The sequence below is a fragment of the Antedon mediterranea genome, chromosome 1 (assembly GCF_964355755.1).
Source record: "Antedon mediterranea chromosome 1, ecAntMedi1.1, whole genome shotgun sequence".
NCBI lineage: Eukaryota > Metazoa > Echinodermata > Crinoidea > Comatulida > Antedonidae > Antedon > Antedon mediterranea.
In genome coordinates this window covers 20,821,704-20,849,034 of record NC_092670.1, presented here as the reverse complement: position 1 = coordinate 20,849,034, position 27,331 = coordinate 20,821,704, and the positions used below count along the sequence as shown (strand labels likewise).

Here is a 27,331-nt window from a genome sequence, read left to right as displayed (position 1 = left end):
AAAGAATGATTTTATTGATGTAAATACCAACAGTAATATGTTTACTTTAAATACAAATGTTTGTACCATAATTATTTATTAACCGTGTACAAATTAGGAACATGATTTTATTCCATTTACATTGTGGTTATTTTTCAGAATATTTCATTAAAAGAAATAGATATCAAATCACAATATAACTAAATTACAACCAAATAATTGCTATTATTACAATGCAACAATCAAATACCAATTGACATAACCATTGTGAATCAAATGGAAGAAATAGTAAGAAAAGTGTGATGTATGTTATATTAATGTTAATAGCAACCTTTTGTTTCTATGATTCACCACTAGATTATGCATCTATTAAGTCAAAAAGTCATTAACATCACATGAGCAGAATGGCTTTTGGACTCAATAGCTGCGTAGGCGATTTTCATGTGAAATCAAAGCGTCAATAATTTCACAAAAACTAATATTGACCCGATTACAAACATGAAAAATACTAATTGTCAAGCTCATCTTATCCACAATAAGCTTCTAAGTTTGGCACACATTTCATTTATGAGATATAAATTTTAATTACTTAATAAGCACAAATTTCATTTACTTAAGCACAGTTTTTATTTACTTGAGCACAAATTTAATTTACTTAACCACAGATTTTATTTACGAAAGCACAGATTTTATTTACTTAAGCATGAATTTCATTTAGATTAACACAAACTTTATTTACTTAAGCATTAATTACTTAAGTACGAATTTCAATTATTCACCATACATTCGTACTTCAAAATTTGAGTAACAATAAGAAGCGTGTCTAGAAACATGAAAGCTGATAGTAATGATATTGATAACCAAGGCAATGTTAACAATCCAACCATTTTAAACATATAGTGTAAAATTATACCTGTTGATGTTAACCTTGTCAAATACTGATTTACAGCATAGGAATGTGTTTAATCACATTCAAACATATCAGTAATAATATTATATAAATGTATTAATCTTAATATCCCTACCCTACTAATTAAATATTTTGATATTAATTATACCCTTGATGTAAAAATAACCCAACTATACAAATATCATTTGTATTTTTTAAACAATGAACTTAAGGAATTTTGATTACGTAATAATAAATTTAAAAATAATATAAGTAAATCAATACAAACAAATAAATGTATAATAGTAATATAATCAACAGGCACAGAATAAATTCTATACTAAAAATTAAATTATTTGAAACAATGAAGATGATGAAATCTGTAAGAATGAGGAAAAAGTCCCCCAACTGAGATTCTAACCCAGTGGATAGCAACTCTTTGACATTCTCGGCGTGGGACTGCAGCACTTAAGTCCCCAATTGTACACAGCAGATATCAAATTAATATACCCTATAATATATATTTTTAACAGAAAGATAAAAATGTTAACCCACTCCGCGATAATAATGAAATACACATTTTAATAATTAATTTAACAGCATTATATCCTGTGACAGTATAAACAAACCCTGAAAAAGGGTCAAACTGTTTATCTGGGGTCATAGTTACTGCTGACTGAATAGCTGGTGAATTCATGGGCTATACTACCACTCTGAATATCTTGGATACCAGATGTGCCTTCTTGGTCTCTGTAACTTACTGATTGAATATGTTCACCACCGCCAGTTGGGTATTCATATTGTGTTGAAGCTTGATCGGTCGACCAGCCTGTATTGGACCCGTCATAGTCCATGGGTGTACTTTGCATCTGTGTCGTTTCTTCAGCTGTGATCTTAACTGATTCCACGTCTACATCATATCTAGATTTCGCACTGGCTCTTGGTCTTAAGACAACACCTGATAATTGAGTTCTGAAACGACTTCTACCACGCTCAGAAGTGGATCCTCCTGAAACTCCTCGGAACGTCTGTCCATCAGTTTCCATTACTTCGGTCTGGATGTCTGTGTAAGCCTGTGTTTCTCCAGACACAGCACTGTTGCCGTCAGTAACTCCCCCACTATTGCCGTATGTTGTCGAACCATAGTTACTGCTGGCTGAATAGCTGGTGAAATCATGGGCTATACTACTACTCTGAATATCTTGGACGCCAGATGTGCCTTCTTGGTCCCTGTAACCTACTGATTTATATGTTAAAAATGGACTACTTTTCTGGCCTACCTCGTTAATGACAATATTTTCACCACCGCCAGTTGGGTATTCATATTGTGTTGAAGCTTGATCGGTCGACCATCCTGCATTGTACCTGTCTCTAGTGACTTCTTGTTGCCCAGTATTCTGTTGATATGTTGTACTACTGGTTTGGTTATCAAATTCATTAGTTTGTGTAATATATAAACCTTCAGTCACCTCACCTTCAGCCCCTTCAATTGTCTCTATAGTATTGATAACATAAGACAGTTCACTGTCAACTTCTCCTTCTTCCTCCTTTACTATAGGCTTGCTACAATGTTCGCAATGATGATCTTTTTGTTCTTCGTCTGTTGTAGTTGTAATTGTTTCATACCCGTACTGGTGAGAAACATCTGTAATTCTTCCATCAGATGTATTAGTAGTAATATATTCTGGATATCCAACACGTTTTTCATCAGTCCACGTTCTAGTATCACCGATCGTGAGGTCACCAATTGTACCACTATTCATTGTTGTAGTTGTCTCTACGTATCCATGTCTTCTTGCCACATCATCGTCTCTATTTTCTACAACATAGCTTATTATCTCATCAGATTTTTGAACAATTGGCTCTTTTGTTATTTTGTCTGTAGATGTAGTTGTTTCTATGATTGCTCGTCTTTGTCTTCGAGGTGATTCTTCACGTCTGTCTGCTATATAACTTATTGTCTCTTTATCATATGGTTCTCGTGTTCTTTCATCAGTAGTAGTAGTAGTTGTAGTCGTTTCTATGATTTCTTGTCTTGGCCTTTGAGGTGACTCTTCTCTTCTTCCAATTACATATTTTCTAGTCTCATAATCATACATTTGTGCAGCAGGTTCGCGTGTTATTTCATTAGTAGTAGTTGTTGTAGTAGTTGTTTCTATGATTTCTTGTTGTCTTGGTCTTTGAGGTGACTCTTCATGTCTTTCAACAACAGATTTCCTATCACCGTACCTTTTTACAGCAGGTTCTCGTGTTCTTTCATCAGTAGTAGTTGTTGTAGTAGTTGTTTCTATGATATCTTGTCTTGGTCTTTGCGATGACTCTTCATGTCTTTCAACAACAGATTTCCTATCACCATACCTTTGTACAACAGGTTCTCGTGTTCTTTCATCAGTAGTAGTGGTTGTAGTACTTTCTATGATTTCTTGTTGTCTTGGTCTTTGAGGGGATTCTTCACGTTTTTCAACTACATATTTCCTATCATACCTCTGTACAGAAGGTTCTCGTGTTCTTTCATCAGTAGTAGTGGTTGTAGTAGTTGTTTCTATGATATCTTGTTGTCTTGGTCTTTGAGGTGACTCTTCACGTCTTTCAACAACAGATTTCCTATCACCATACCTTTGTACAACAGGTTCTCGTGTTCTTTCATCAGTAGTAGTGGTTGTAGTTGTTTCTATGATTTCTTGTTGTCTTGGTCTTTGCGGTGACTCTTCACGTCTTTCAACAACATATTTCCTATCACCATACCTTTGTACAGCAGGTTCTCGTGTACTTTCATCAGTAGTAGTTGTAGTAGTTGTTTCTATGATTTCTTGTTGTCTTGGTCTTTGAGGTGACTCTTCACGTCTTTCAACAACATATTTACTATCACCATACCTTTGTACAACAGGTTGTCGTGTTCTTTCATCAGTAGTAGTGGTTGTAGTTGTTTCTATGATTTCTTGTTGTCTTGGTCTTTGCGGTGACTCTTCACGTCTTTCGACAACATATTTCCTATCACCATACCTTTGTACAACAGGTTCTCGTGTTATGTCATCAGTAGTAGTGGTAGTAGTTGTTTCTATGATATCTTGTTGTCTTGGTCTTTGAGGGGATTCTTCACGCCTCTCTACTACATAGGTTCTTATCTTTTCACTACCTGGTCTTTTTACAGCAGGTTGTTGTGTTATTTCATCAGTAGTAGTGGTAGTAGTTGTTTCTATGATATCTTGTCTTGGTCTTTGCGGTGACTCTTCACGTCTTTCGACAACATATTTCCTATCACCATACCTTTGTACAACAGGTTCTCGTGTTATGTCATCAGTAGTAGTGGTAGTAGTTGTTTCTATGATATCTTGTTGTCTTGGTCTTTGAGGGGATTCTTCACGCCTCTCTACTACATAGGTTCTTATCTTTTCACTACCTGGTCTTTTTACAGCAGGTTCTTGTGTTCTTTCGTCAGTAGTAGTGGTTGTAGTAGTTGTTTCTATGATATCTTGTCTTGGTCTTTGAGGTGACTCTTCATGTCTTTCAACAACATATTTCCTATCACCATACCTTTGTACAGCAGGTTCTCGTGTTATTTCATCAGTAGTGGTTGTAGTAGTTGTTTCTATGATTTCTTGTTGTCTTGGTCTTTGCGGTGACTTTTCACGTCTTTCAACAACATATTTCCTATCACCATACCTTTGTACAGCAGGTTGTTGTGTTATTTCATCAGTAGTAGTGGTTGTAGTTGTTTCTATGATTTCCTTTCCTGGTCTTTGCGGTGACTCTTCACGTCGTTCAACAACATATTTCCTATCACCATACCTTTGTATAACAGGTTCTCGTGTTATTTCATCAGTAGTCGTTGTAGTAGTTGTTTCTATGATTTCTTGTTGTCTTGGTCTTTGCGGTGACTTTTCACGTCTTTCAACAACATATTTCCTATCACCATACCTTTGTACAGCAGGTTGTTGTGTTATTTCATCAGTAGTAGTGGTTGTAGTTGTTTCTATGATTTCTTGTTGTCTTGGTCTTTGAGGTGACTCTTCACGTCGTTCAACAACATATTTCCTATCACCATACCTTTGTATAACAGGTTCTCGTGTTATTTCATCAGTAGTCGTTGTAGTAGTTGTTTCTATGATTTCTTGTTGTCTTGGTCTTTGCGGTGACTTTTCACGTCTTTCAACAACATATTTCCTATCACCATACCTTTGTACAGCAGGTTGTTGTGTTATTTCATCAGTAGTAGTGGTTGTAGTTGTTTCTATGATTTCTTGTTGTCTTGGTCTTTGAGGTGACTCTTCACGTCTTTCAACAATATATTTCCTATCACCATACCTTTGTATAACAGGTTCTCGTGTTATTTCATCAGTAGTGGTTGTAGTAGTTGTTTCTATGATTTCTTGTTGTCTTGGTCTTTGAGGTGACTCTTCACGTCTTTCAACAACATATTTCCTATCACCATACCTTTGTACAGCAGGTTGTTGTGTTATTTCATCAGTAGTAGTGGTTGTAGTTGTTTCTATGATTTCTTGTTGTCTTGGTCTTTGAGGTGACTCTTCACGTCTTTCAACAACATATTTCCTATCACCATACCTTTGCACAACAGGTTCTTGTGTTCTTTCATCAGTAGTAGTGGTTGTAGTTGTTCCTATGATATCTTGTTGTGTTGGTCTTTGAGGGGATTCTTCACGCCTCTCTACTACATAGGTTCTTATCTTTTTACTACTTGGTCTTTTTACAGCAGGTTCTTGTGTTCTTTGATCAGTAGTAGTCGTAGTAGTTGTTTCTATGATTTCTTGTTGTCTTGGTCTTTGTGGTGACTTTTCACGTCTTTCAACAACATATTTCCTATCACCATACCTTTGTAGAGCAGGTTCTCGTGTTCTTTCATCAGTAGTAGTGGTAGTAGTTGTTTCTATATTATCTTGTCTTGGTCTTTGTGGTGACTCTTCACGTCTTTCAACTACATATTTCCTATCACCATACCTTTGTACAACAGGTTCTTGTGTTCTTTGATCAGTAGTAGTGGTAGTAGTTGTTTCTATGATTTCTTGTTGTCTTGGTCTTTGCGGTGACTCTTCACGTCTCTCAACAACATGTTTCCTATTACCATACCTTTGTACAGCAGGTTCTCGTGTTCTTTCATCAGTAGTGGTGGTTGTAGTTGTTTCAATAATATCTTGTCTTGGTCTTTTTTGAGGTGACTTTTCACGTCTTTCAACTACAGATTTCTTATCACCATACCTTTGTACAACAGGTTCTCGTGTTCTTTGATCAGTAGTAGTGGTAATAGTTGTTTCCATGATTTCTTGTTGGCTTGGTCTTTGAGGTGATTCTTCACGCCTCTCTACTACATATGTTCTTATTTTTTCACTACTTGGTCTCTTTACAACAGGTTCTCGTGTTCTTTGATCAGTAGTAGTGGTTGTAGTAGTTGTTTCTATAATGTCTTGTCTTGGTCTTTGAGGTGACTCTTCACGTCGTTCAACTACAGATTTCCTATCACCATACCTTTGTACAGCAGGTTCTCGTGTTCTTTCATCAGTAGTAGTGGTTGTAGTTGTTTCTATGATATCTTGTTGTCTTGGTCTTTGAGGGGATTCTTCACGCCTCTCTACTACATAGGTTCTTATCTTTTCACTACTTGGTCTTTTTACAGCAGGTTCTTGTGTTCTTTGATCAGTAGTAGTGGTAGTAGTTGTTTCTATGATTTCTGGTTGTCTTGGTCTTTGCGGTGACTCTTCACGTCTCTCAACGACATATTTCCTATCACCATACCTTTGTACAACAGGTTCTCGTGTTCTTTCATCAGTAGTGGTGGTAGTAGTTGTTTCTATGATATCTTGTCTTGGTCTTTGCGGTGACTCTTCACGTCTTTCGACAACATATTTCCTATCACCATACCTTTGTACAACAGGTTCTCGTGTTATGTCATCAGTAGTAGTGGTAGTAGTTGTTTCTATGATATCTTGTTGTCTTGGTCTTTGCGGTGACTCTTCACGTCTCTCAACAACATGTTTCCTATTACCATACCTTTGTACAGCAGGTTCTCGTGTTCTTTCATCAGTAGTGGTGGTTGTAGTTGTTTCAATAATATCTTGTCTTGGTCTTTTTTGAGGTGACTCTTCACGTCTTTCAACTACAGATTTCCTATCACCATACCTTTGTACAACAGGTTCTCGTGTTCTTTGATCAGTAGTAGTGGTAATAGTTGTTTCCATGATTTCTTGTTGGCTTGGTCTTTGAGGTGATTCTTCACGCCTCTCTACTACATATGTTCTTATTTTTTCACTACTTGGTCTCTTTACAACAGGTTCTCGTGTTCTTTGATCAGTAGTAGTGGTTGTAGTAGTTGTTTCTATAATGTCTTGTCTTGGTCTTTGAGGTGACTCTTCACGTCGTTCAACTACAGATTTCCTATCACCATACCTTTGTACAGCAGGTTCTCGTGTTCTTTCATCAGTAGTAGTGGTTGTAGTTGTTTCTATGATATCTTGTTGTCTTGGTCTTTGAGGGGATTCTTCACGCCTCTCTACTACATAGGTTCTTATCTTTTCACTACTTGGTCTTTTTACAGCAGGTTCTCGTGTTCTTTCATCAGTAGTATTGGTTGTAGTAGTTGTTTCTATGATATCTTGTCTTGGTCTTTGAGGTGACTCTTCACGTCTTTCAACTACAGATTTCCTATCACCATACCTCTGTACAGAAGGTTCTCGTGTTCTTTCATCAGTAGTAGTGGTTGTAGTTGTTTCTATGATATCTTGTTGTCTTGGTCTTTGAGGGGATTCTTCACGCCTCTCTACTACATAGGTTCTTATCTTTTCACTACTTGGTCTTTTTACAGCAGGTTCTGGTGTTCTTTGATCAGTAGTAGTGGTAGTAGTTGTTTCTATGATTTCTTGTTGTCTTGGTCTTTGTGGTGACTCTTCACGTCTCTCAACAACATATTTCCTATCACCATACCTTTTTACATCAGGTTCTCGTGTTCTTTCATCAGTAGTGGTGGTTGTAGTTGTTTCTATAATATCTTGTCTTGGTCTTCTTTGAGGTGACTCTTCACGTCTTTGAACTACAGATTTCCTATCACCATACCTTTGTACAACAGGTTCTCGTGTTCTTTGATCAGTAGTAGTGGTTGTAGTTGTTTCTGTGATATCTTGTTGTCTTGGTCTTTGAGGGGATTCTTCACGCCTCTCTACTACATAGGTTCTTATCTTTTCACTACTTGGTCTTTTTACAGCAGGTTCTCGTGTTCTTTCATCAGTAGTGGTGGTTGTAGTTTCTATAATATCTTGTCTTGGTCTTCTTTGAGGTGACTCTTCACGTCTTTCAACTACAGATTTCCTATCACCATACCTTTGTACAACAGGTTCTCGTGTTCTTTGATCAGTAGTAGTGGTTGTAGTTGTTTCTATGATATCTTGTTGTCTTGGTCTTTGAGGGGATTCGTCACGCCTCTCTACTACATAGGTTCTTATCTTTTCACTACTTGGTCTTTTAACAGCAGGTTTTTGTGGGATTTCATCAGTAGTAGTTGTTGTAGTAGTTGTTTCTATGATTTCTTGTTGTCTTGGTCTTTGAGGTGACTCTTCACGTCTTTCAACTACATATTTCCTATCACCATACCTTTGTACAACAGGTTCTCGTGTTCTTTCATCAGCAGTAGTGGTAGTAGTTGTTTCCATGATATCTTGTCTTGGTCTTTGCGGTGACTCTTCACGTCTTTCAACAACATATTTCCTATCACCATACCTTTGTACAACAGGTTCTCGTATTCTTTCATCAGTAGTAGTGGTAGTAGTTGTTTCTATAATATCTTGTCGTCGTCTTTGAGTTGACTCATCATCAACTATTTGTTCGTCTTTCAACTCTCGTTCAGATTCTTCGATTTTCTCAATAGTTTTAATTACGTATGAAATATCAGTGTCTGTGCTGCTATCATTATCTATCGGTGATTCAAGTTGTTGGCTTGAAGGTATTTCAATTGTTTGAGAAGGCATTTTGGTATTACTTTCGCTGGCTATTATTGCACTCTCAAGTTCATTTTGATCGGAAGTTGACATCACTATTGAATAAGTATTCTTACTTTCGTATTTCAGTAAGTGGACTGTTTCTGGAGTCCCATCCCGTCTTACCACAATAGCCTCTATAAAATCTTCATTTATGGGATAGGGATCAATATACCATGGTTCTTCTTGATATCGTTTCATGTATTTGATATCATACCTATCATCTCCTGGATGCGGAATGATTAGTTTTATTTGATCAATATCGTACATATATTTTGCAGCAGGGTCATCATTTTCTACAATTTTAATAGGACACTTTCTTATTTTATCTTTTCCTACTTGAACTAAAAACTCATCTAATTGTTCTTTACGATATGTGTATCCAGTCTCTTTCATTTTCTCTCCTTCTTCATAATACTTTACTGGTTGTTTTATTGACAGTCTACGATATGTTGCTGTATCTCTGTCATAACTGAATACAAATGGCTGACTGACTACAAGGCTGCCATCAACATTCACTATATAAGCCTCAAATGGTCTGTCAAGTGGAATAGCTTTCAAACCACTTGCTTCGTCAAAATGTCTTTCAAGCGTTGTTAATTTATCACCAACATCTAAAATCATGAACTTAAGTTTTTTGCTGTCAAACTTACTAGGATTTTTTTGTTGTGAGCTTCGCTCATTTAGTTTTATTTCTCTTAGTTTATCTACAATGTCTGTTCCTTGTATGGCAATAATACCTGTCTTTGTCGTCGTCCCCCGTTCAGAAATAATTTCTAAAACTTCCTTGTCAAGTTCTTGTAAAACATTCCTTTGTGTTAACTCATTCTCTTGAAGAATATTTTCTGGTTCTAAAAGTATCTTGTCGAGTGTTCTTTGTAGTGGAACGACATCTTTCTTCACAAATTGTGGTTCCAGTTGCAGCCCTTCTATTTCAGAAATGCTATCAATGTCACTGGTAAATGGTTGAGTTGTATCTGAGAACCTTTTAGTGTATCCCAATCTAGTAAGACTGTCTCTGCGATCATTTCTTTTAGGAAAATATTGGGATTTAAATGGATGGTCAATACTGCCAAACTCGGTTTTGGAATCGCGCTTCGTTCCGCCATCAGAATATTGTTCATTTATTGTGTTTTTGTTTTTTCCAGTAAAGTTGCTGTCTACTGGTTTTGTTGAACGTCGTTGCTTTTCTGGTGACCTTGTTCGTCTTATGTCTTTGGGTTCTCTTCTATCATCTTCAGTAATGACATAATCAGTTGTTGTAACAGTTGTTTCGTAACTGTCCCTAGTTGTTTCTTGCTCTTCTGGTCTAAATGGACGTCTTTGTATTGGTTGAATTGGACGCCTTTGCTTTTCAGGTGACTTTTTTCGTCTTCTGTCTTCAGGTTCTCGTCTGTCATCTTCAGTAATGACAAAATCAGTTGTTGTAACAGTTTCATAAACATCTCTGGTTATGTCTTGCTCATCTGGTCTACCAGGACGTCTTTCTGTTGGTTGATGTGGACGCCTTTGCTTTTCAGGTGACCTTGTTCGTCTTATGTATTCAGGTTCTCTTTTGTCATCTTCAGTTATGACATAATCAGTTGTTGTAACAGTTGTTTCATAAACATCTTTGGTTATGTCTTGTTCATCTGGTCTACCTGGACGTCTATCTGTTGGTTGAAGCGGACCCCACTGCTTTTCAGGTGACCTTGTTCGTCTTATGTCTTTAGGTTCTTTTCTGCCATCTTCAGTTATGACGTAATCAGTTGTTGTTACAGTTGTTTCGTAAACATCTCTAATTGTGTCTTGTTCATCTGGTATACCTGGACGTCTTTCTGTTGGTTGAATTGGACGTCTTTGTTTTTCAGGTGACCTTGGTTGTCTTATTGCTTCGGGTTCTTTTCTGTCTCCTTTAGTAATGATATAATCCTCTTCTGTTCTTGTAACAATTGTTTCGTAAACATCTCTAATTATGTCTTGTTCATCTGGTACAGCAGGACGCCTTTCTGTTGGACGTATTTGCCTTTCAGGTGACCTTGTTCGTCTTATGTCTTCAGGTTCTCTCCTGCCATCTTCAGTAATGATATAATCAGTTGTTGTAACAGTTGTTTCGTAAACATCCCTAATTGTGTCTTGTTCATCTTGTCTACCTTGACGTCTATCTGTTGGTTGAATAGGACGTCTTTTCCTTTTAGGTGACCTTGTTCGCCTTGTGTCTTCGGGTTCTCGTCTGTCATCTTCAGTTATGACATAATCATTTGTTACAGTTTTTTCGTCAACATCTCTAATTATGTCTTGTTCATCTGTTCTACCTGGACGTCTTTCTGTTTGTTGAGATGGACGTCTTTGCTTTTCAGGTGACCTTGTTCGTCTTGTGTCTTCGGGTTCTCGTCTGTCATCTTCAGTTATGACATAATCAGTTGTTACAGTTTTTTCGTAAACATCTCTAATTATGTCTTGTTCATCTGGTCTACCTGGACGTCTTTCTGTTTGTTGAGTTGGGCGTCTTTGCTTTTCAGGTGACCTTGTTCGTCTTGTGTCTTCGGGTTCTCGTCTGTCATCGTCAGTAATGAAATAATCAGTTGTTGTTGCTGTAACAGTTGTTTCAAAAACATCTCTAATTGTTTCTTGTTCATCTGGTCTACCAAGACGTCTTTCTGTTGGTTGAATTGGACGCCTTTGCTTTTCAGGTGACCTTTTTCGTCTTGTGTCTTCGGGTTCTTGTCTGTCATCTTCAGTAATGACATAATCAGTTGTTTCGTAAGCATCTCTAATTGTGTCTTGTTCATCTGGTCTACCACGACGTCTTTCTGTTTGTTGAGTTGGACGTATTTGCTTTTCGTGTGACCTTGTTCGTCTTGTGTCTTCAGGTTCTCGTCTGTCATCTTCAGTTATGACATAGTCAGTTGTAACAGTTGCTTCGTAACTTTCTCTAATTGTGTCTTGTTCATCTGGTCTACCTGGACGTCTTTCTGTTGGTTGAGTTGGACGCCTTTTCGTTTCAGGTGACCATGTTCGTCTTATGTATTCAGGTTCTCTTCTGTCATCTTCAGTTATGACATAATCAGTTGTAACAGTTGTTTCGTAAACATCTCTAATTGTGTCTTGTTCATCTGGTCTACCCGGGCGTCTTTCTGTTTGTTGAATTGGACGTCTCTGCTTTTGAGGTAACCTTGTTCGTCTTATGTCTTCAGGTTTTCTTCTGTCATCTTCAGTTATGACATAGTCAGTTGTTGTAACAGTTGTTTCGTAAACATCTCTAATTGTGTCTTGTTCATCTGGTCTACCTGAACGTCTTTCTGTGGGTTGAATTGGATGTCTTTGCTTTTCAGGTGACCTTGTTCGTCTTATGGCTTCAGGTTCTCTTCTGTCATCTTCAGTTATGACATAGTCAGTTGTTGTAATAGTTGTTTCGTAAACATCTCTAATTGTGTCTTGTTCATCTGGTCTACCTGGACGTCTTTCTGTTGGTTGAATTGGACGTCTTTGCTTTTCAGGTGACCTTGTTCGTCTTATGGCTTCGGGTTCTTTTCTGTCACCTTTAGTAATGATATAATCCTCTTCTGTTTTTGATTTAACAGTTTTTTCATAAACATCTCTAATTGTGTCTTGTTCATCTGGTCTACCTGGACGTCTTTCTGTTGGTTGAATTGGACGTCTTTGCTTTTCAGGTGACCTTGTTCGTCTGATGTATTTAGGTTCTCTTCTGTCATCTTCAGTTATGACATAGTCAGTTGTTGTAACAGTTGTTTCGTAAACATCTCTAATTGTGTCTTGTTCATCTGGTCTAACTGAACGTCTGTCTGTTGGTTGAATTGGACGTCTTTGCTTTTCAGGTGACCTTGTTCGTCTTATGTCTCCAGGTTCTTTTCTGTCACCTTTAGTAGTAATATAATCCTCTTCTGTTTTTGTTGTTACAGTTTTTTCGTAAACATCTCGAATTATGTCTTGTTCATCTGGTCTACCTGGACGTCTTTCTGTTTGTTGAATTCGACGTCTTTGCTTTTCAGGTGACCTTGTTCGTCTTGTGTCTTTGGGTTCTCGTCTGTCATCTTCAGTAATTACATAATCAGTTGTTGTTGCTGTAACAGTTGTTTCATAAACATCTCTTATTGTTTCTTGTTCATCTGGTCTACCAGGGCGTCTTTCTGTTGGTTGAATTGGACGTCTTTGCTTTTGAGGTAACCTTGTTCGTCTTATGTCTCCAGGTTCTCTTCTGTCATCTTCAGTTATGACATAGTCAGTTGTTGTAAAAGTTGATCCATAAACATCTCTAGTTGTGTCTTGTTCATCTGGTCTACCTGAACGTCTTTCTGTTGGTTGAATTGGGCGTCTTTGCTTTTCAGGTGACATTGTTCGTCTTATGGCTTCGGGCTCTTTTCTGTCACCTTTAGTAATGATATAATCCTCTTCTGTTTTTGTTGTAACAGTTGTTTCGTAAACATCCCTAATTGTGTCTTGTTCATCTGGTCTACCTGGACGTCTTTCTGTTGGTTGAATTGGACGTGTTTGCTTTTCAGGTGACCTTGTTCGTCTTATGTCTTTAGGTTCTCTTCTGTCATCTTCAGTTATAATATAATCCTCTTCTGTTATTGTTGTAACAGTTGTTTCGTAAACATTTCTATTTGTGTCTTGTTCATCTGGTCTACCTGGACGTCTTTCTGTTGGTTGAATTGGACTACTTTGCTTATCAGGTGACCTTGTTCGTCTGATGTATTCAGGTTCTCTTCTGTCATCTTCAGTTATGACATAGTCAGTTGTTGTAATAGTTGTTTCGTAAACATCTCTAATTGTGTCTTGTTCATCTGGTCTAACTGAACGTCTGTCTGTTGGTTGAATTGGACGTCTTTGCTTTTCAGGTGACCTTGTTCGTCTTATGTCTCCAGGTTCTTTTCTGTCACCTTTAGTAGTAATATAATCCTCTTCTGTTTTTGTTGTTACAGTTTTTTCGTAAACATCTCGAATTATGTCTTGTTCATCTGGTCTACCTGGACGTCTTTCTGTTTGTTGAATTCGACGTCTTTGCTTTTCAGGTGACCTTGTTCGTCTTGTGTCTTTGGGTTCTCGTCTGTCATCTTCAGTAATTACATAATCAGTTGTTGTTGCTGTAACAGTTGTTTCATAAACATCTCTTATTGTTTCTTGTTCATCTGGTCTACCAGGGCGTCTTTCTGTTGGTTGAATTGGACGTCTTTGCTTTTGAGGTAACCTTGTTCGTCTTATGTCTCCAGGTTCTCTTCTGTCATCTTCAGTTATGACATAGTCAGTTGTTGTAAAAGTTGATCCATAAACATCTCTAGTTGTGTCTTGTTCATCTGGTCTACCTGAACGTCTTTCTGTTGGTTGAATTGGGCGTCTTTGCTTTTCAGGTGACATTGTTCGTCTTATGGCTTCGGGCTCTTTTCTGTCACCTTTAGTAATGATATAATCCTCTTCTGTTTTTGTTGTAACAGTTGTTTCGTAAACATCCCTAATTGTGTCTTGTTCATCTGGTCTACCTGGACGTCTTTCTGTTGGTTGAATTGGACGTGTTTGCTTTTCAGGTGACCTTGTTCGTCTTATGTCTTTAGGTTCTCTTCTGTCATCTTCAGTTATAATATAATCCTCTTCTGTTATTGTTGTAACAGTTGTTTCGTAAACATTTCTATTTGTGTCTTGTTCATCTGGTCTACCTGGACGTCTTTCTGTTGGTTGAATTGGACTACTTTGCTTATCAGGTGACCTTGTTCGTCTGATGTATTCAGGTTCTCTTCTGTCATCTTCAGTTATGACATAGTCAGTTGTTGTAACAGTTGTTTCGTAAACATCTCTAATTGTGTCTTGTTCATCTGGTCTAACTGAACGTCTGTCTGTTGGTTGAATTGAACGTCTTTGCTTTTCAGGTGACCTTGTTCGTCTTATGTCTTCATGTTCTTTTCTGTCACCTTTAGTAGTAATATAATCCTCTTCTGTTTTAGTTGTAACAGTTGTTTCGTAAACATCTCTAATTGTGTCTTGTTCATCTGGTCTACCTGGACGTTTTTCTGTTGGTTGAATTGGACGTCTTTGCTTTTCAGGTGACCTTGTTCGTCTTATGGCTTCGGGTTCTTTTCCGTCACCTTTAGTAATGATATAATCATCTTCTGTTCTTGTTGTAACAGTTGTTTCGTAAACATCTTTAGTTGTGTCTTGTATATCTGGTCTACCTGGACGCCTTTCTGTTGGACGTCTTTGCCTTTCAGGTGACCCTGTCCGTCTTATGTCTCCATGTTCTCTTCTGTCATCTTCAGTTATGACATAGTCAGTTGTAACAGTTGTTTCGTAAACATCTTCAGTTGTGTATTGTTCATCTGGTTTACCTGGACGTCTTTCTGCTGGTTGAATTTGACGTCTTTGCTTTTCAGGGGACCTTGTTCGTCTTACGTCTTCAGGTTCTCTTCTGTCATCTTCAGTTATGAAATAGTCAGTTGTTGTAACAGTTGTTTCGTAAACATCTCTAATTGTGTCTTGTTCATCTGGTCTACCTGAACGTCTTTCTGTGGGTTGAATTGGATGTCTTTGCTTTTCAGGTGACCTTGTTCGTCTTATGGCTTCAGGTTCTCTTCTGTCATCTTCAGTTATGACATAGTCAGTTGTTGCAATAGTTGTTTCGTAAACATCTCTAATGGTGTCTTGTTCATCTGGTCTACCTGGACGTCTTTCTGTTGGTTGAATTGGACGTCTTTGCTTTTCAGGTGACCTTGCTCGTCTTATGGCTTCGGGTTCTTTTCTGTCACCTTTAGTAATGATATAATCCTCTTCTGTTTTTGATTTAACAGTTGTTTCATAAACATCTCTAATTGTGTCTTGTTCATCTGGTTTACCTGGACGTCTTTCTGCTGGTTGAGTTTGACGTCTTTGCTTTTCAGGGGACCTTGTTCGTCTTATGTCTTCAGGTTCTCTTCTGTCATCTTCAGTTATGACATAGTCAGTTGTTGTAACAGTTGTTTCGTAAACATCTCTAATTGTGTCTTGTTCATCTGGTCTACCTGAACGTCTTTCTGTGGGTTGAATTGGATGTCTTTGCTTTTTAGGTGACCTTGTTCGTCTTATGGCTTCAGGTTCTCTTCTGTCATCTTCAGTTATGACATAGTCAGTTGTTGTAATAGTTGTTTCGTAAACATCTCTAATTGTGTCTTGTTCATCTGGTCTACCTGGACGTCTTTCTGTTGGTTGAATTGGACGTCTTTCCTTTTCAGGTGACCTTGTTCGTCTTATGGCTTCGGGTTCTTTTCTGTCACCTTTAGTAATGATATAATCCTCTTCTGTTTTTGATTTAACAGTTGTTTCATAAACATCTCTAATTGTGTCTTGTTCATCTGGTTTACCTGGACGTCTTTCTGCTGGTTGAGTTTGACGTCTTTGCTTTTCAGGGGACCTTGTTCGTCTTATGTCTTCAGGTTCTCTTCTGTCATCTTCAGTTATGACATAGTCAGTTGTTGTAACAGTTGTTTCGTAAACATCTCTAGTTGTGCCTTGTTCATCTGGTCTACCTGGACGTCTTTCTGGTGGTTGAATTGAACGTCTTTGTTTTTCAGGTGACCTTGTTTGTCTTATTGCTTCGGGTTCTTTTCTGTCGCCTTTAGTAATGATATAATCATCTTCTGTTCTTGTAACAGTTGTTTCGTAAACATCTCTAATTATGTCTTGTTCATCTGGTTCAGCAGGACGCCTTTCTGTTGGACGTCTTTGCCTTTCAGGTGACCTTGTTCGTCTTATGTCTTCAGGTTCTCTCCTGCCATCTTCAGTAATGATATAATCAGTTGTTGTAACAGTTGTTTCGTAAACATCCCTAATTGTGTCTTGTTCATCTGGTCTACCTGGACGTCTTTCTGTTGGTTGAATTGGACGTCTTTGATTCTCAGGTGACCTTGTTCGTCTTATGTCTTCAGGTTCTCTTCTGTCATCTTCAGTTATGACATAGTCAGTTGTTGTAACAGTTGTTTCGTAAACATCTTTTGTTTTGTCTTGTTCATCTGGTCTACCTGTACGCCTTTCTGTTGGACGTCTTTGCCTTTCAGGTGACCTTGTTGGTCTACGTTCTACTCTGTCATCTTCATTAATGATATAATCCTCTTCTGTTCTTGTTACAGATGTTTTATAAACGTCTCTATTATGTTGATCTTTTGATCTAATCGGATGCCTTTCTATTGGTTGTGTCGGACGTCTTTGTTGCTCAGGTGACCTCGTTCGTCTTGTTTCTGGTTCTTTTCGGTTATTGTCACTAGTATCCTGTAAGTGACGTCTTACACCAGGAGATCTTGTTTGCTGTATTTCTTGTTTTTCTTGGATAATTGTAGTTTCATGTTTATCTGGCATGGTTTGCCTCCTTTCTGTTTCTACAAGTTGTTGTGGATAATCAACCATTTCAATAATGGAATCGTCTTCAATTCTCGTGGTAATAGTTGTCTCCTGAATATCCTTTGTTAATTCTTTATTTTTTCCATGAAATTTCTGCTTCTGATAATCTGTTATTTTCTTTCCTAAACCGGTACTGCTATGGATCAGTGCCTTGCTTTTATCCTTTAGGGAACCTGTCAATCTCTTTAATGATCTACGTTTTGAAGATGGTTCAACTTCCATTGGTACATCAGAGATTCTATCCTTATGGTATATACCTGTAATATATTCTTCTTCAATATCAATTACTTCATCGTTTGGCTTGCCTTCTTCCAAAATCTGAAGTGTTATATCTTCACGAAAGACCTTCTCACGTGCTTTACCATCCCGCTTACCAACGTCACTAGTTCTTTGTTGATAGTGTTCTTGTTGCGCAGAACCTTCAGTAAAGAATACTTTAGTATCAGAAGTTTCTTTTCTATATTTTTTCCTGCTTGGTTTTTCCATCGGCTTTTGTATGGGACTTTCTGTCACAATGTATCCTTCATTATAATGGCTTTGTTTGTAATCTGAACTGTGAGGCATCAAAATATCTTCATCATAATAAGCACCTGGTAAAGACTGTCCATGAATAGATGGCTCCACTCGGGCTTGTACCTGTTTTGTCTACAAATATAATATTCACTCTTATTGAATTTAAAAAGAATTTGTAAAAACTTGATTCGTATGACTAGCGATCTGGACTATCGGACACTTTGGCTTACTATGTCCAGATGCCCATGATTGTAATGACATCGTACCCATAACCCAACTCATTTGTGAGTTTGCGTAGACGCGCAGCTAGTAGGAAACAATCTTAACAAGACGTTAAATACTCACCCTCTTTGACAATCTGTTTATGCATAATAAGAGCACAAAGCCAATTGTTCCATTCAGAATGACAAACACATATTGTAGATCTATGTTCTTGATTCCAAACACCCCAATAGACCACGTAGCACTTATGTATATTAGTAGAAAGGTGAACAGCCCAATTTTTAACCTAAACAAAAATTATAAAACATTTAATAGTTTTATTCAGATAGCACCGATAATAAATATCCTATTAGTTAATTATTTCTGAAATATGGATATTACAGCTATGGAAAATACCTTGTTCGTTTTTGTCGCCTGTACCGTTCTTGCTGTTTGATCAAATGCATAGAGCTGGCACTGCAACTTTGAACAATTAAAACCAACAACATCAACAATGATATCTAAAATACAATACATGTTTATATTTAAATATGTATGGAATGGTTACTGAGAACTCGAATGCACCTAATTACACAACTACATATCTATTAAAAATCACAAACTACTGTTGTTACTGATGAATACGATACTATACAGTTTTTAACGCGACTCTACAGCTCACTATGTCGGTCGGTTGGTCGGTAAACACTAACTTGAACACGCGAACGCAGCCATATATATGGCTTCGTTGCAACATAGTCTTGTAATTCCTTAATGATTTACAACGTTTAAACCGAGTTAGGACATTATCGTGTTCTAATGAAAGCTTTGAATATTTACCGCAATAAAGAAAATGATTGGTCCAACCATGCTCCATATAGCTTCAGTGTCTGGGTCTGGCCATGATCTGTGTGATAATGGTAGAAATTGATTCCTGAAGTCATGTCATATGTCATAGTTATACTTTTGAATGATGTTTGTTTAGATTATATTCACGATAATGCAAGCTTAGTTTGAAAAACAGAATTCTTTATGTAACCCTTGAAACAAGAGCCTAGGATTGGTAGGTAAGCATGATAACTACAAAGTTCCACTTTTCTCGCATACCTGTATTCTGGTGCAGCATATTCGTCCCACAGCAGCCCGGCACTCAGTCCAGAAATCAATATTGGCATTCCCCAACCAAACGACTGGTAGAAACAATTGAAGTTCTGTGCTCGGCAGGATGCGAATTTCTCTTTGATGAAGAGGTCGAAAATCATTAAGAACAACCAGACGAAAACGGATGTTAGTGAGAAGTGAATCGATAACGCCATCGTGTTTGTAAGCTCCTGTAATAAAAGAGTACAAGATTTACCAATCTATTTCGTATTACCTCTTCAGTCATACGAACTGTAACGAAAGATCACTTACAAAATATGTGTTTAAATCAGCACCCGTATCTGCCAATAGTGCAACATTCGCCAGTAGCAAAGCAATTGACAGATTTCGAATGAGGCTCTTTTCTGGAAGATGTTTCATTCTCCTGTAAATTGTAAGACAATTATAGTATTACATAAATAAAACTAAACAATGAACTAGTTATGTAAATAGGTCTTTATAGGGGAATTATTTGATTATGGCACACCTATATATTTAGCCTGAAGTCAAATTTTACTAATATTAAACACTAAGATTAAGTTCCAATTGCTATGGTTTTACTACTTTCTCCTGTCCAATCAACTATAAAAATGAAGATCATGATATTCTTTTGTAAGCATAATTACTTCATTATTGCAGTTCCGAAGATGATCAGCAGTAGACTTAAAATTGACAAGACTGTGGCTAAGCAAGTAACTATCAACAGTGCTTCTGGATAGTAAATCTGTAATAGAGAAGATTTTAAGAAGATGAGCATTATTTCAAATCAGTTTCAGTAACGTCTGGTAATACATGCTGTAGTCCATGCATCTTTTTTGGATTATGCTTAGAGAGTGTGTAATTTAATGTAGTACAGTACGTCTTTATAAAAACTTGTGAGGAGGCCAACCCATTTATATTACAATATTTGCATAGTGAGCACAGTCAGACTGAACTGCAGCAGTATTTGCAATTTTCATTGTACGTACCAGTGACGAAATATCCATTAGGAGTGCGAATGAAGTCCCTTCGTGGCAAGAGCACGATACGCCATTTTTCCTGGCATCACTTGCGAAGGTCTTGCATCCATCCGGAGAAAAGGAACTGTTGACCAAATCAATTATTGTATCTTTATAAATAAAGTACGTCAAGCTTTTTTTTAATATTTTGCATCAGCAACAAGTTGCTGAGTACGAACAAGTATGCATTACGTTTTTTTAAAAAGTAGCTTTAAAAAGTGTTCACTTTATTGAAGAAAGAAAATTGATATAGTTTAATTCTTACAGTGAAGTTCTATCAATGTATGTGCACACAGGCTTGCTTGTTCCTCTGGTACGGTAACCATTTCTCTTCCAGCGTATCTAAAAATAAAGGTTTATTAAGATAAAGAACATCAATTACAATGTTCATTCAATACATGGCGAGGAGACAAATCTCCCACTGCCTATCAATCTTCTTCTGTGTAGGCCTAATGTTTAAGGTTATGTTTTGAACAAACTTTGTAGAAAGACATTACCTCATCCGAAGGAAAATGTATAAAGGTGTTTCCATTAGCGACTGCATCTTCATTTACATTATAGGTTACAATGGATACAAGTCTGCTTGCAAGAAAGTAGACCATTTCTTCTTCTTTGTTAACTCTAAGAAGAAAACAAATGATAGAACCATACTAGTTAATTTATAAGATAGTTTGTATCAGGGTAGAAAAAAGATACGGGGCCTTCATTAGGTAGCCTATATTGAATTTATTATGAGAATGGTATGGTCCTTTCATTGCACAAGAAGTCTCTAAAGTTGTAACTCAACTCAAGCTACACACATTTTTATCCATGATGAACATCATACAGTTTCAATGTGTTTCGGCCCACCGAAATAAACCAAAATGGAAAACAGGTAAGCCTATTTATTATGTTTAACATATGCTATCGACTATACCTTATGTTAGGTTACGAATATAATCTAACCGATTTCCACATTGTGACAGTTCTATATAATATATATTGATTTCTTTTTATAAAGATTGTGACATGCCTGCAACTGTTTTAGGATTTTTTTTAGGGGGAATTGCACAAACAAACCATTCGTTCAAGTTACTTATTCAATGAAGTTTGGGGTGAGTTATTTTTTGTTATCTTTTTTTTAAAACATAATCCATGTTTGATCTTTAACAACAGTACAAACCTTTGTATTAAAGTATTGTCATACGAGTTGTTCCATAATAGCGATACACTACATGTCTCTCCTTGAAAAAAAGAACAAGAATAACGTGTTATTACACACAGGTTTTGAACATTTTAGATAGGTCTATAATTTACTATTGGTAATCTTTGACATGAAAAATAGACAGCTACATTTGGTTTTTTCTTGAGATATTTGGCACGCCAATAAGTTTTATCGTATTGAGCGTTCCATTACAAATGTTGAAATGATATTGTACAATTACCTTGAGATGAGTAGGGTGATATGGAATACAAAATCGATGAGCTTGAATGAATATTTACGTCAGTATGTGAACCACGTGATTTTGACAGTGTACCAACTAAAGCAAAAACCAATACAAGAACAAAAATTAATTTTCAAAATAATAACCACAGTACTGTAATGTTTGTGTCCCGATTTCACAACGTGGATTAATTGCCAATTGTTTGGTTACTTCTCAATGATTGATACCTAAAGTAGTAAAGTCTGAAACTTTTTGAGACAAAAATATGTTGATGTGCCGGCCATGTATGGACATGATGATGTCATATCACTACCATATTTGTCACATCATACCTCTTTTGGCAAACTAGTTTGATAGTGTAGACAGAGCTTAATACTCACCAGCTTCATCATTGTACACGAGTGGCTCTCGTTCATCAAGACCTAACGCCTTGCACTGTGGTGCAAATTCTGCTGTTGCTTTTTCATTAGTTGCCATAAAACGTTGCAACAGAGAATCTGTTTGTTGTAAAACAAATTGTAAAAGTTAATGATGGTAATATCCAAGTTTACTAACCACTTGACAATAGAAACTGTGTTAATGTAATGATTGGATGTATACTTTTACATGTAAACCCTCTTCCTATCGGTACTAGAAATTGTATTTACATTTCATTTAAACAACGATATATCGTCTAAATAATTAATTTAAATTAAATACGATAACGTTACCTGTCTTTGTTGGCATTGCTAGAAATGCTCCCATCAATGAAACTGCAAAAAATTAAAAGAAAACAAATTAAAACCCAATTGTTGATTGATTGATTGATTGATTGGCAGTTAACGTCTGATCCAGGCATCCCAGTTGAATCCAGATCGTTTATTATATAAATAATGTCTCTGGAAGTCTAGTATTGCTCATGGTGTTGATTTAACTTTCTCAGACAACTTTCTTTTTTCTTTCTTGATTTCTTTATTACTGTAATTTGATTTTTCCAGCTTAAGTGTACCATATATGCCAACATTTTTACCAATATTAGAACCTAGACTAGTCTTGTTATATTGTTTGTATACTTACCGATCTTTATTTTGCGTGGATCATTGAAAACAGCTTCTCCAATATCTTGTATTTGAAGATTGTTTCGATTTATCCGAATAAGACGGTCACTGTCACCTGTGATTACGAACAGGTACTCTCCAATGGCGGCAACATCTTGAGTGTTGTTCAGACCAGGATAGTAGGAAGAGTCCAAAACCATCGTCTTGCTATCGCCTGATAGGTCACTTTCCATCACATGGTTAGATGTTCCGTCAGTCCAGTAGATACCTTTACCTTAAACAACAATATATAGACCGTGGTTGTTGAATGTGGTTGTTCAGGAACTGATCGGGGAGGAGTACTTGGGACCCTAAGAAAAATAGTAGACCTATGATAATGATACATACCGTCTGATGAGATGGCCAGGCCTTTTGGGGAAATTTCCTCAGCTAGAGTTTTCCTTTGCTTTCCACTCGTCTTGACAGCGCGCTCTATCTTTCTTGCCTCCATAGAACTAAAATAGACAAAGCTACGAGACAAGAAAACAAAACAGTTCTTTTTGAGAAACTTATTTAAATAGGCCTATAAGTCAATTTTATATTTAAATTATGTTTAAAGGCTCATGTGTGACTTAGCTCCAGCTTTTCGGAGGTTACTAAATACTTATTGAGGGCATAAATAATTGTTTTCATTAATATATGAACTTATAATTCCACTATACTAAAGAATTTACAGTTGTAAATTATGTATTTAGAATATGTTAAACTGTAGGACAGTAAAGAAAAAAGATTGGACAACAATTAGAAGACAGCAATTATTTAACAAATCATTTCGTTACGTTCTTTACCTAAATAAAAAAAAAACACATTTACCGTTTATTAATTTCAACATCGTCAATTTCAAAATTTTGATTTTTAACCACGGTAACTCGTCCAGTTCCATCCAGATTGGATCGTTCTATTTCTGTATTTTTGTTATTGTTAACATCAAAAAACAACCTCCTGTTGACCAAGTCAAGTGCAAGTGAAGAGGCATCTGGAATTTGAATTGTTGATAGTAGAGGCCATTAAAAGGGGGACATTTCTAGTTGATATAATATTAACTACGGTGAATACTGTAGATATACAGAAACACTCCTGTGACCATGCGTCCTCTTCATAGGTATCAGAGTATTTAGTTGTGTATATTCACTCGTTTTGCCACTGGAAATTTAGCTCATAACGTATGAATAGGGATGTTATTATTGTAAAGCAGATATCGATATAAATGATAACATAAAGACATGTTTAATGTTATAAGCATTTGAAATAACAGTAGTAGCAGTTTAGTAGAGAATAATATGTCTTTTGGACTATACTATGTTTAAGGTATAACACCACATCAATCGTATGTTGTTTAGTCATTTCAATTCCACTCTGTCCTGTTACTAATAATAGTAATACAGTTTAAAAAGTCTACACGATATTTCATTTATGCTCAACAACTTTGTATTTCTGTAGGACCAAACAAGTTCATATATATAGTTTCTATTTGTAAATAATATAAATCATGTCTAGTGACAGTAAACACATTTCATTTCTGATAAACGATGACGCAATATTCAAACCTGTGCCATACACTATAATACCAGCAGAATTTCATAGAATAAACAAAAACGTAAATGATGATACTATTGAAGTTTTTTTTCGATTTAATAATTAATTTGAGAAGTCACTCATAAAGTTTCGTAAGATACATTACGAGATAAATGGAAACACAAAGTTGACGAGCTTGAAAAACAGCATTTGTTACACCAACATCAACAATATTTTTTTTATAAATAAAGATAAATCATATTTGAGAATGAGAAGAGGGAAGAGGGAAATGAAAAAATCAATGTATAAAATGAGAAGAAAAAAAAGAGACTTACCAACATTTCTCACTATCACGTGACGGTGTGTACCATCCAGATACGCCCTTTCGATTACCTTTTTACTCCGATCAGACCAGTAAACAACGCTATCTACGGGATCAAATGCGATTCCTGATACACCGAATGTAGGCCTAATGCCTATTGGTAGCACAGAAAAAGACACATTGGTATCGTGCTCATCTTCCAAGTACGCATGCTCAATAACCCCATTCTGATAGTCACTTATGAGAACTATGTAACCTAAATAAAAGCAAAAGCTTGAAAATTAGCAAGATGAATTCATCTAATTACTTGTACCTGAAAACCCGACATTTAAAATAATGTACTTAAAATGTATAGAACAGTAACTTAATTGAAATATTTGCAAAAATGTTTACGAAAATGCAAATAATTTTTTCTAACTACAATAATATACAGCGTGAAGATTTATTTTAAATGATCAGTTTAAATGGATTAATTTATGACAAACGCTCTCCTGAAAAGTGTACTAAATAATATAATTATAATTCTTATTTTTGAGAGAAGACCATGAAGTACTAATGCTATGACCGAAATTTGTATAACAATGTATCCCTTTCTTGTTTGCCATCCGTTCTTTGAGATGTCGTCTGCAATTTGATTGCAGTCCACAATAGTCGTCTTTTACCTGGTCCAGTGTCAACAGTTGGTTCTGTAGGTATTGCTAAAATTGGCATCTCCGACTCCACTCTTTCGGAATTGTTTCTCAGTGTATCTACTCCACTTTCTTCATGGATGTTAAAGCTGTGTTCCGTTGTTCCTGGTGTCACAGTTTCTACCGAATAATGAGTATAGTTGTTTGTTGTCTCCTCTTTCCACCAACCTCCTGACGTACTCTCTTCAGTATGAGTGTTAGATGTGTGTCTTGTGTCTTCGTTTGAAACTACAGTTCCAATGTTGTGTAAATTTATTCTAACATATGATGTCGTGTCCTTTACTACTGAACCGGAAGGTCCACTTCCCGCCACAACTGGTGCAGCCGTCATCATCACGTGTACATCTTTGTCTTGCTTGTGTTCATCCTCGGTGTGAAAATAAACATTCTCTCCAGATCCTGAAGTTCCAAATACTGCCACCGCTGTTTTTAGAATTTATAAATGTGAAAATATTATGTATGTGTTTAGGCCTTATCTTCGTTAAAATGTTCATGAAATCCGAAATAAAAATGAATTGAAACAACATTAAAAAACTAATTAATGAACTAAATGTTAGTTCATATTGACATTTTGTGGAATATTAAGTAATTTGTGATTTTGTAATAATTCTGTAAACACACTTAATCGGTAAACCAGATGTTGTTACTCGCAACTTTTAGTTACTATAGCCTGTCTACTTCCGGCAGAATGCATGAGACGTCTGATTATTTACATTAAATATTTAATTAAGTTCATCAAAATTATTATTATTAATTATAAATAACTAAAATTACTAAGTAATGAAGGCTACCATTGATTTTGTGTTTGGTTATAATTAATTGAGACATTATAGGCCTACCTTTTCCTGAATGTTCGTCTGTTTCTAGTAAAGCTGAAAGAAATAAATAATGATAAATAATTCCATTTGTATACAATATAATCCTTCTAGTAGAACAGCTCTACGCAGAGGACAGTTTGGTGAGTCCCGAATGGGTCCTCTGAAATGTATGTGTATGTTTAGAACGAGCATGAACCAGTGACTTGACTTCCTTAGGCGGATCTGCAATAGCTTATCTGTCGTGACGAATCCAATAAAATAGGCCTATTAAAATAAACCTAATGAAGGTTTTAGCCTACATACTGTCTTTTTACATGCATACAAAAGATCCCCTAGATTGTATTTTTTGATCATTAACGGTTTTGAATTACTACTTTCTCAATTTATGTTTGTATTGATTTTGTGATGATATACTGTAGGTATACTATAAAATATTTCAGATCTGTTGTTTGTAAGCTATAACAAACGTTTATTACGCAACATGATTGGACACTCCCTGTTATGTATTATTGCCAAGTTTAGTAAATATGAAGATATACCGATCAATCTGAGGCTTAGCCGCCTATTGTTGATAACTGTAACAATTAATGTAGGCCTGTTTGTTCATTAATTATAGTCTTCATTATAATTAGTTCTACAAAAAAGAATTAGTTTCCATTGGAGTCCTAATATAACTTTTTATATTTTATAAAATATGATTTTTTGCAACGTTTTTAAAGAATAATAGTAAAGTCAAATAATTATTGGAATGAATTATAATAAATATTATAATATATAATTATAAAAAGTGTGGAAATCCAATAACTTCACTTACTTAAAATACGTGTGAAAGCACAGTCGCGGAGGATATATTTTACATAGGCCGCGGTGCCTAATAGTGAAGGTGGAAAGGAAATTCACTGAGAGAACTTATAGGCCTACTATAAAAAAAAAAGGAGAAAAACTGTTTTAAAATAGTTTATAAATAAATGTTGTCTTACCTGTAGCAACGAAACTGTTAACAAGAAAAAATAAAAATAACCAACTCGCGTGTGATTCAAAATATAACATACTCAATATATCGATGTCGCATTACAACTTTTGAAGAGGTGAACTTAGAAAGACAGTGAAACGAATAAAATCACGTCATATTCGGGAGTCTATCCAAACGCGTATATAGAAATACGAAAGTGTTCAACATTTTGTAGGACCTACTACACTTTTGTGCGTGCATATTGAGTACCTACGCTCATACCAAGGCTTGTTATTGGCCTACTGACATTACAAAATTAATTATTAAGCAAATTGTTAACGTTTGTTTTTATTTAGTAACCTAAATGTATATAACATATATATTAATATGTGAGGTTATTGACGTTTAAAATTTATTCTTTCAAAGACAACAAATTGGAAACATTTGTACAGACAGTTTAAAACTTTATTATTTT

At 36.1% G+C, this 27,331-nt stretch overlaps 1 protein-coding gene across 2 annotated transcripts; it reads right to left on the bottom strand.

The window, feature by feature from the left end:
* Positions 1–24: 24 nt before the first annotated feature.
* Positions 25–27,155, bottom strand: LOC140061865 (uncharacterized). 2 transcript variants are annotated; one of them, XM_072107924.1, is made up of 21 exons: positions 26,885–27,155; positions 25,926–25,958; positions 25,060–25,509; positions 24,411–24,653; positions 23,374–23,536; positions 22,909–23,030; positions 22,541–22,795; positions 22,195–22,236; positions 21,865–21,981; positions 21,485–21,580; positions 21,223–21,283; positions 20,558–20,681; positions 20,326–20,402; positions 20,031–20,145; positions 19,689–19,786; positions 19,336–19,447; positions 19,030–19,253; positions 18,763–18,829; positions 18,340–18,443; positions 18,067–18,229; positions 25–17,853 (listed from the first exon to the last, which is right to left on the bottom strand). In XM_072107924.1, the coding sequence occupies exons 1-21, from the start codon at positions 26,952–26,954 to the stop codon at positions 1,519–1,521; spliced, it is 19,071 nt and encodes a 6,356-aa protein (XP_071964025.1). In that variant the 5' UTR covers positions 26,955–27,155; the 3' UTR covers positions 25–1,518. The 2 variants fall into 2 exon arrangements, with proteins under 2 accessions (XP_071964025.1, XP_071964026.1); XM_072107925.1 differs by lacking the exon at positions 25,060–25,509 and having other exon boundaries at positions 26,885–27,154.
* Between the last annotated feature and the right edge of the window lie 176 nt (positions 27,156–27,331).

Bases quoted from the DNA above. Each gene is read 5' to 3' on its own strand.
- LOC140061865 (XM_072107924.1), bottom strand. From the start codon at position 26,954: ATGTTATATTTTGAATCACACGCGAGTTGGTTATTTTTATTTTTTCTT. The intron at 24,654-25,059 runs GTAAAAGACGAC...GCTTTTATTTAG, and splicing joins AACTGTTGACACTGGACCAG to GTTACATAGTTCTCATAAGT. The intron at 18,444-18,762 runs GTAAATATTCAA...ATTGTATTTTAG, and splicing joins CAATCATTTTCTTTATTGCG to ATATCATTGTTGATGTTGTT.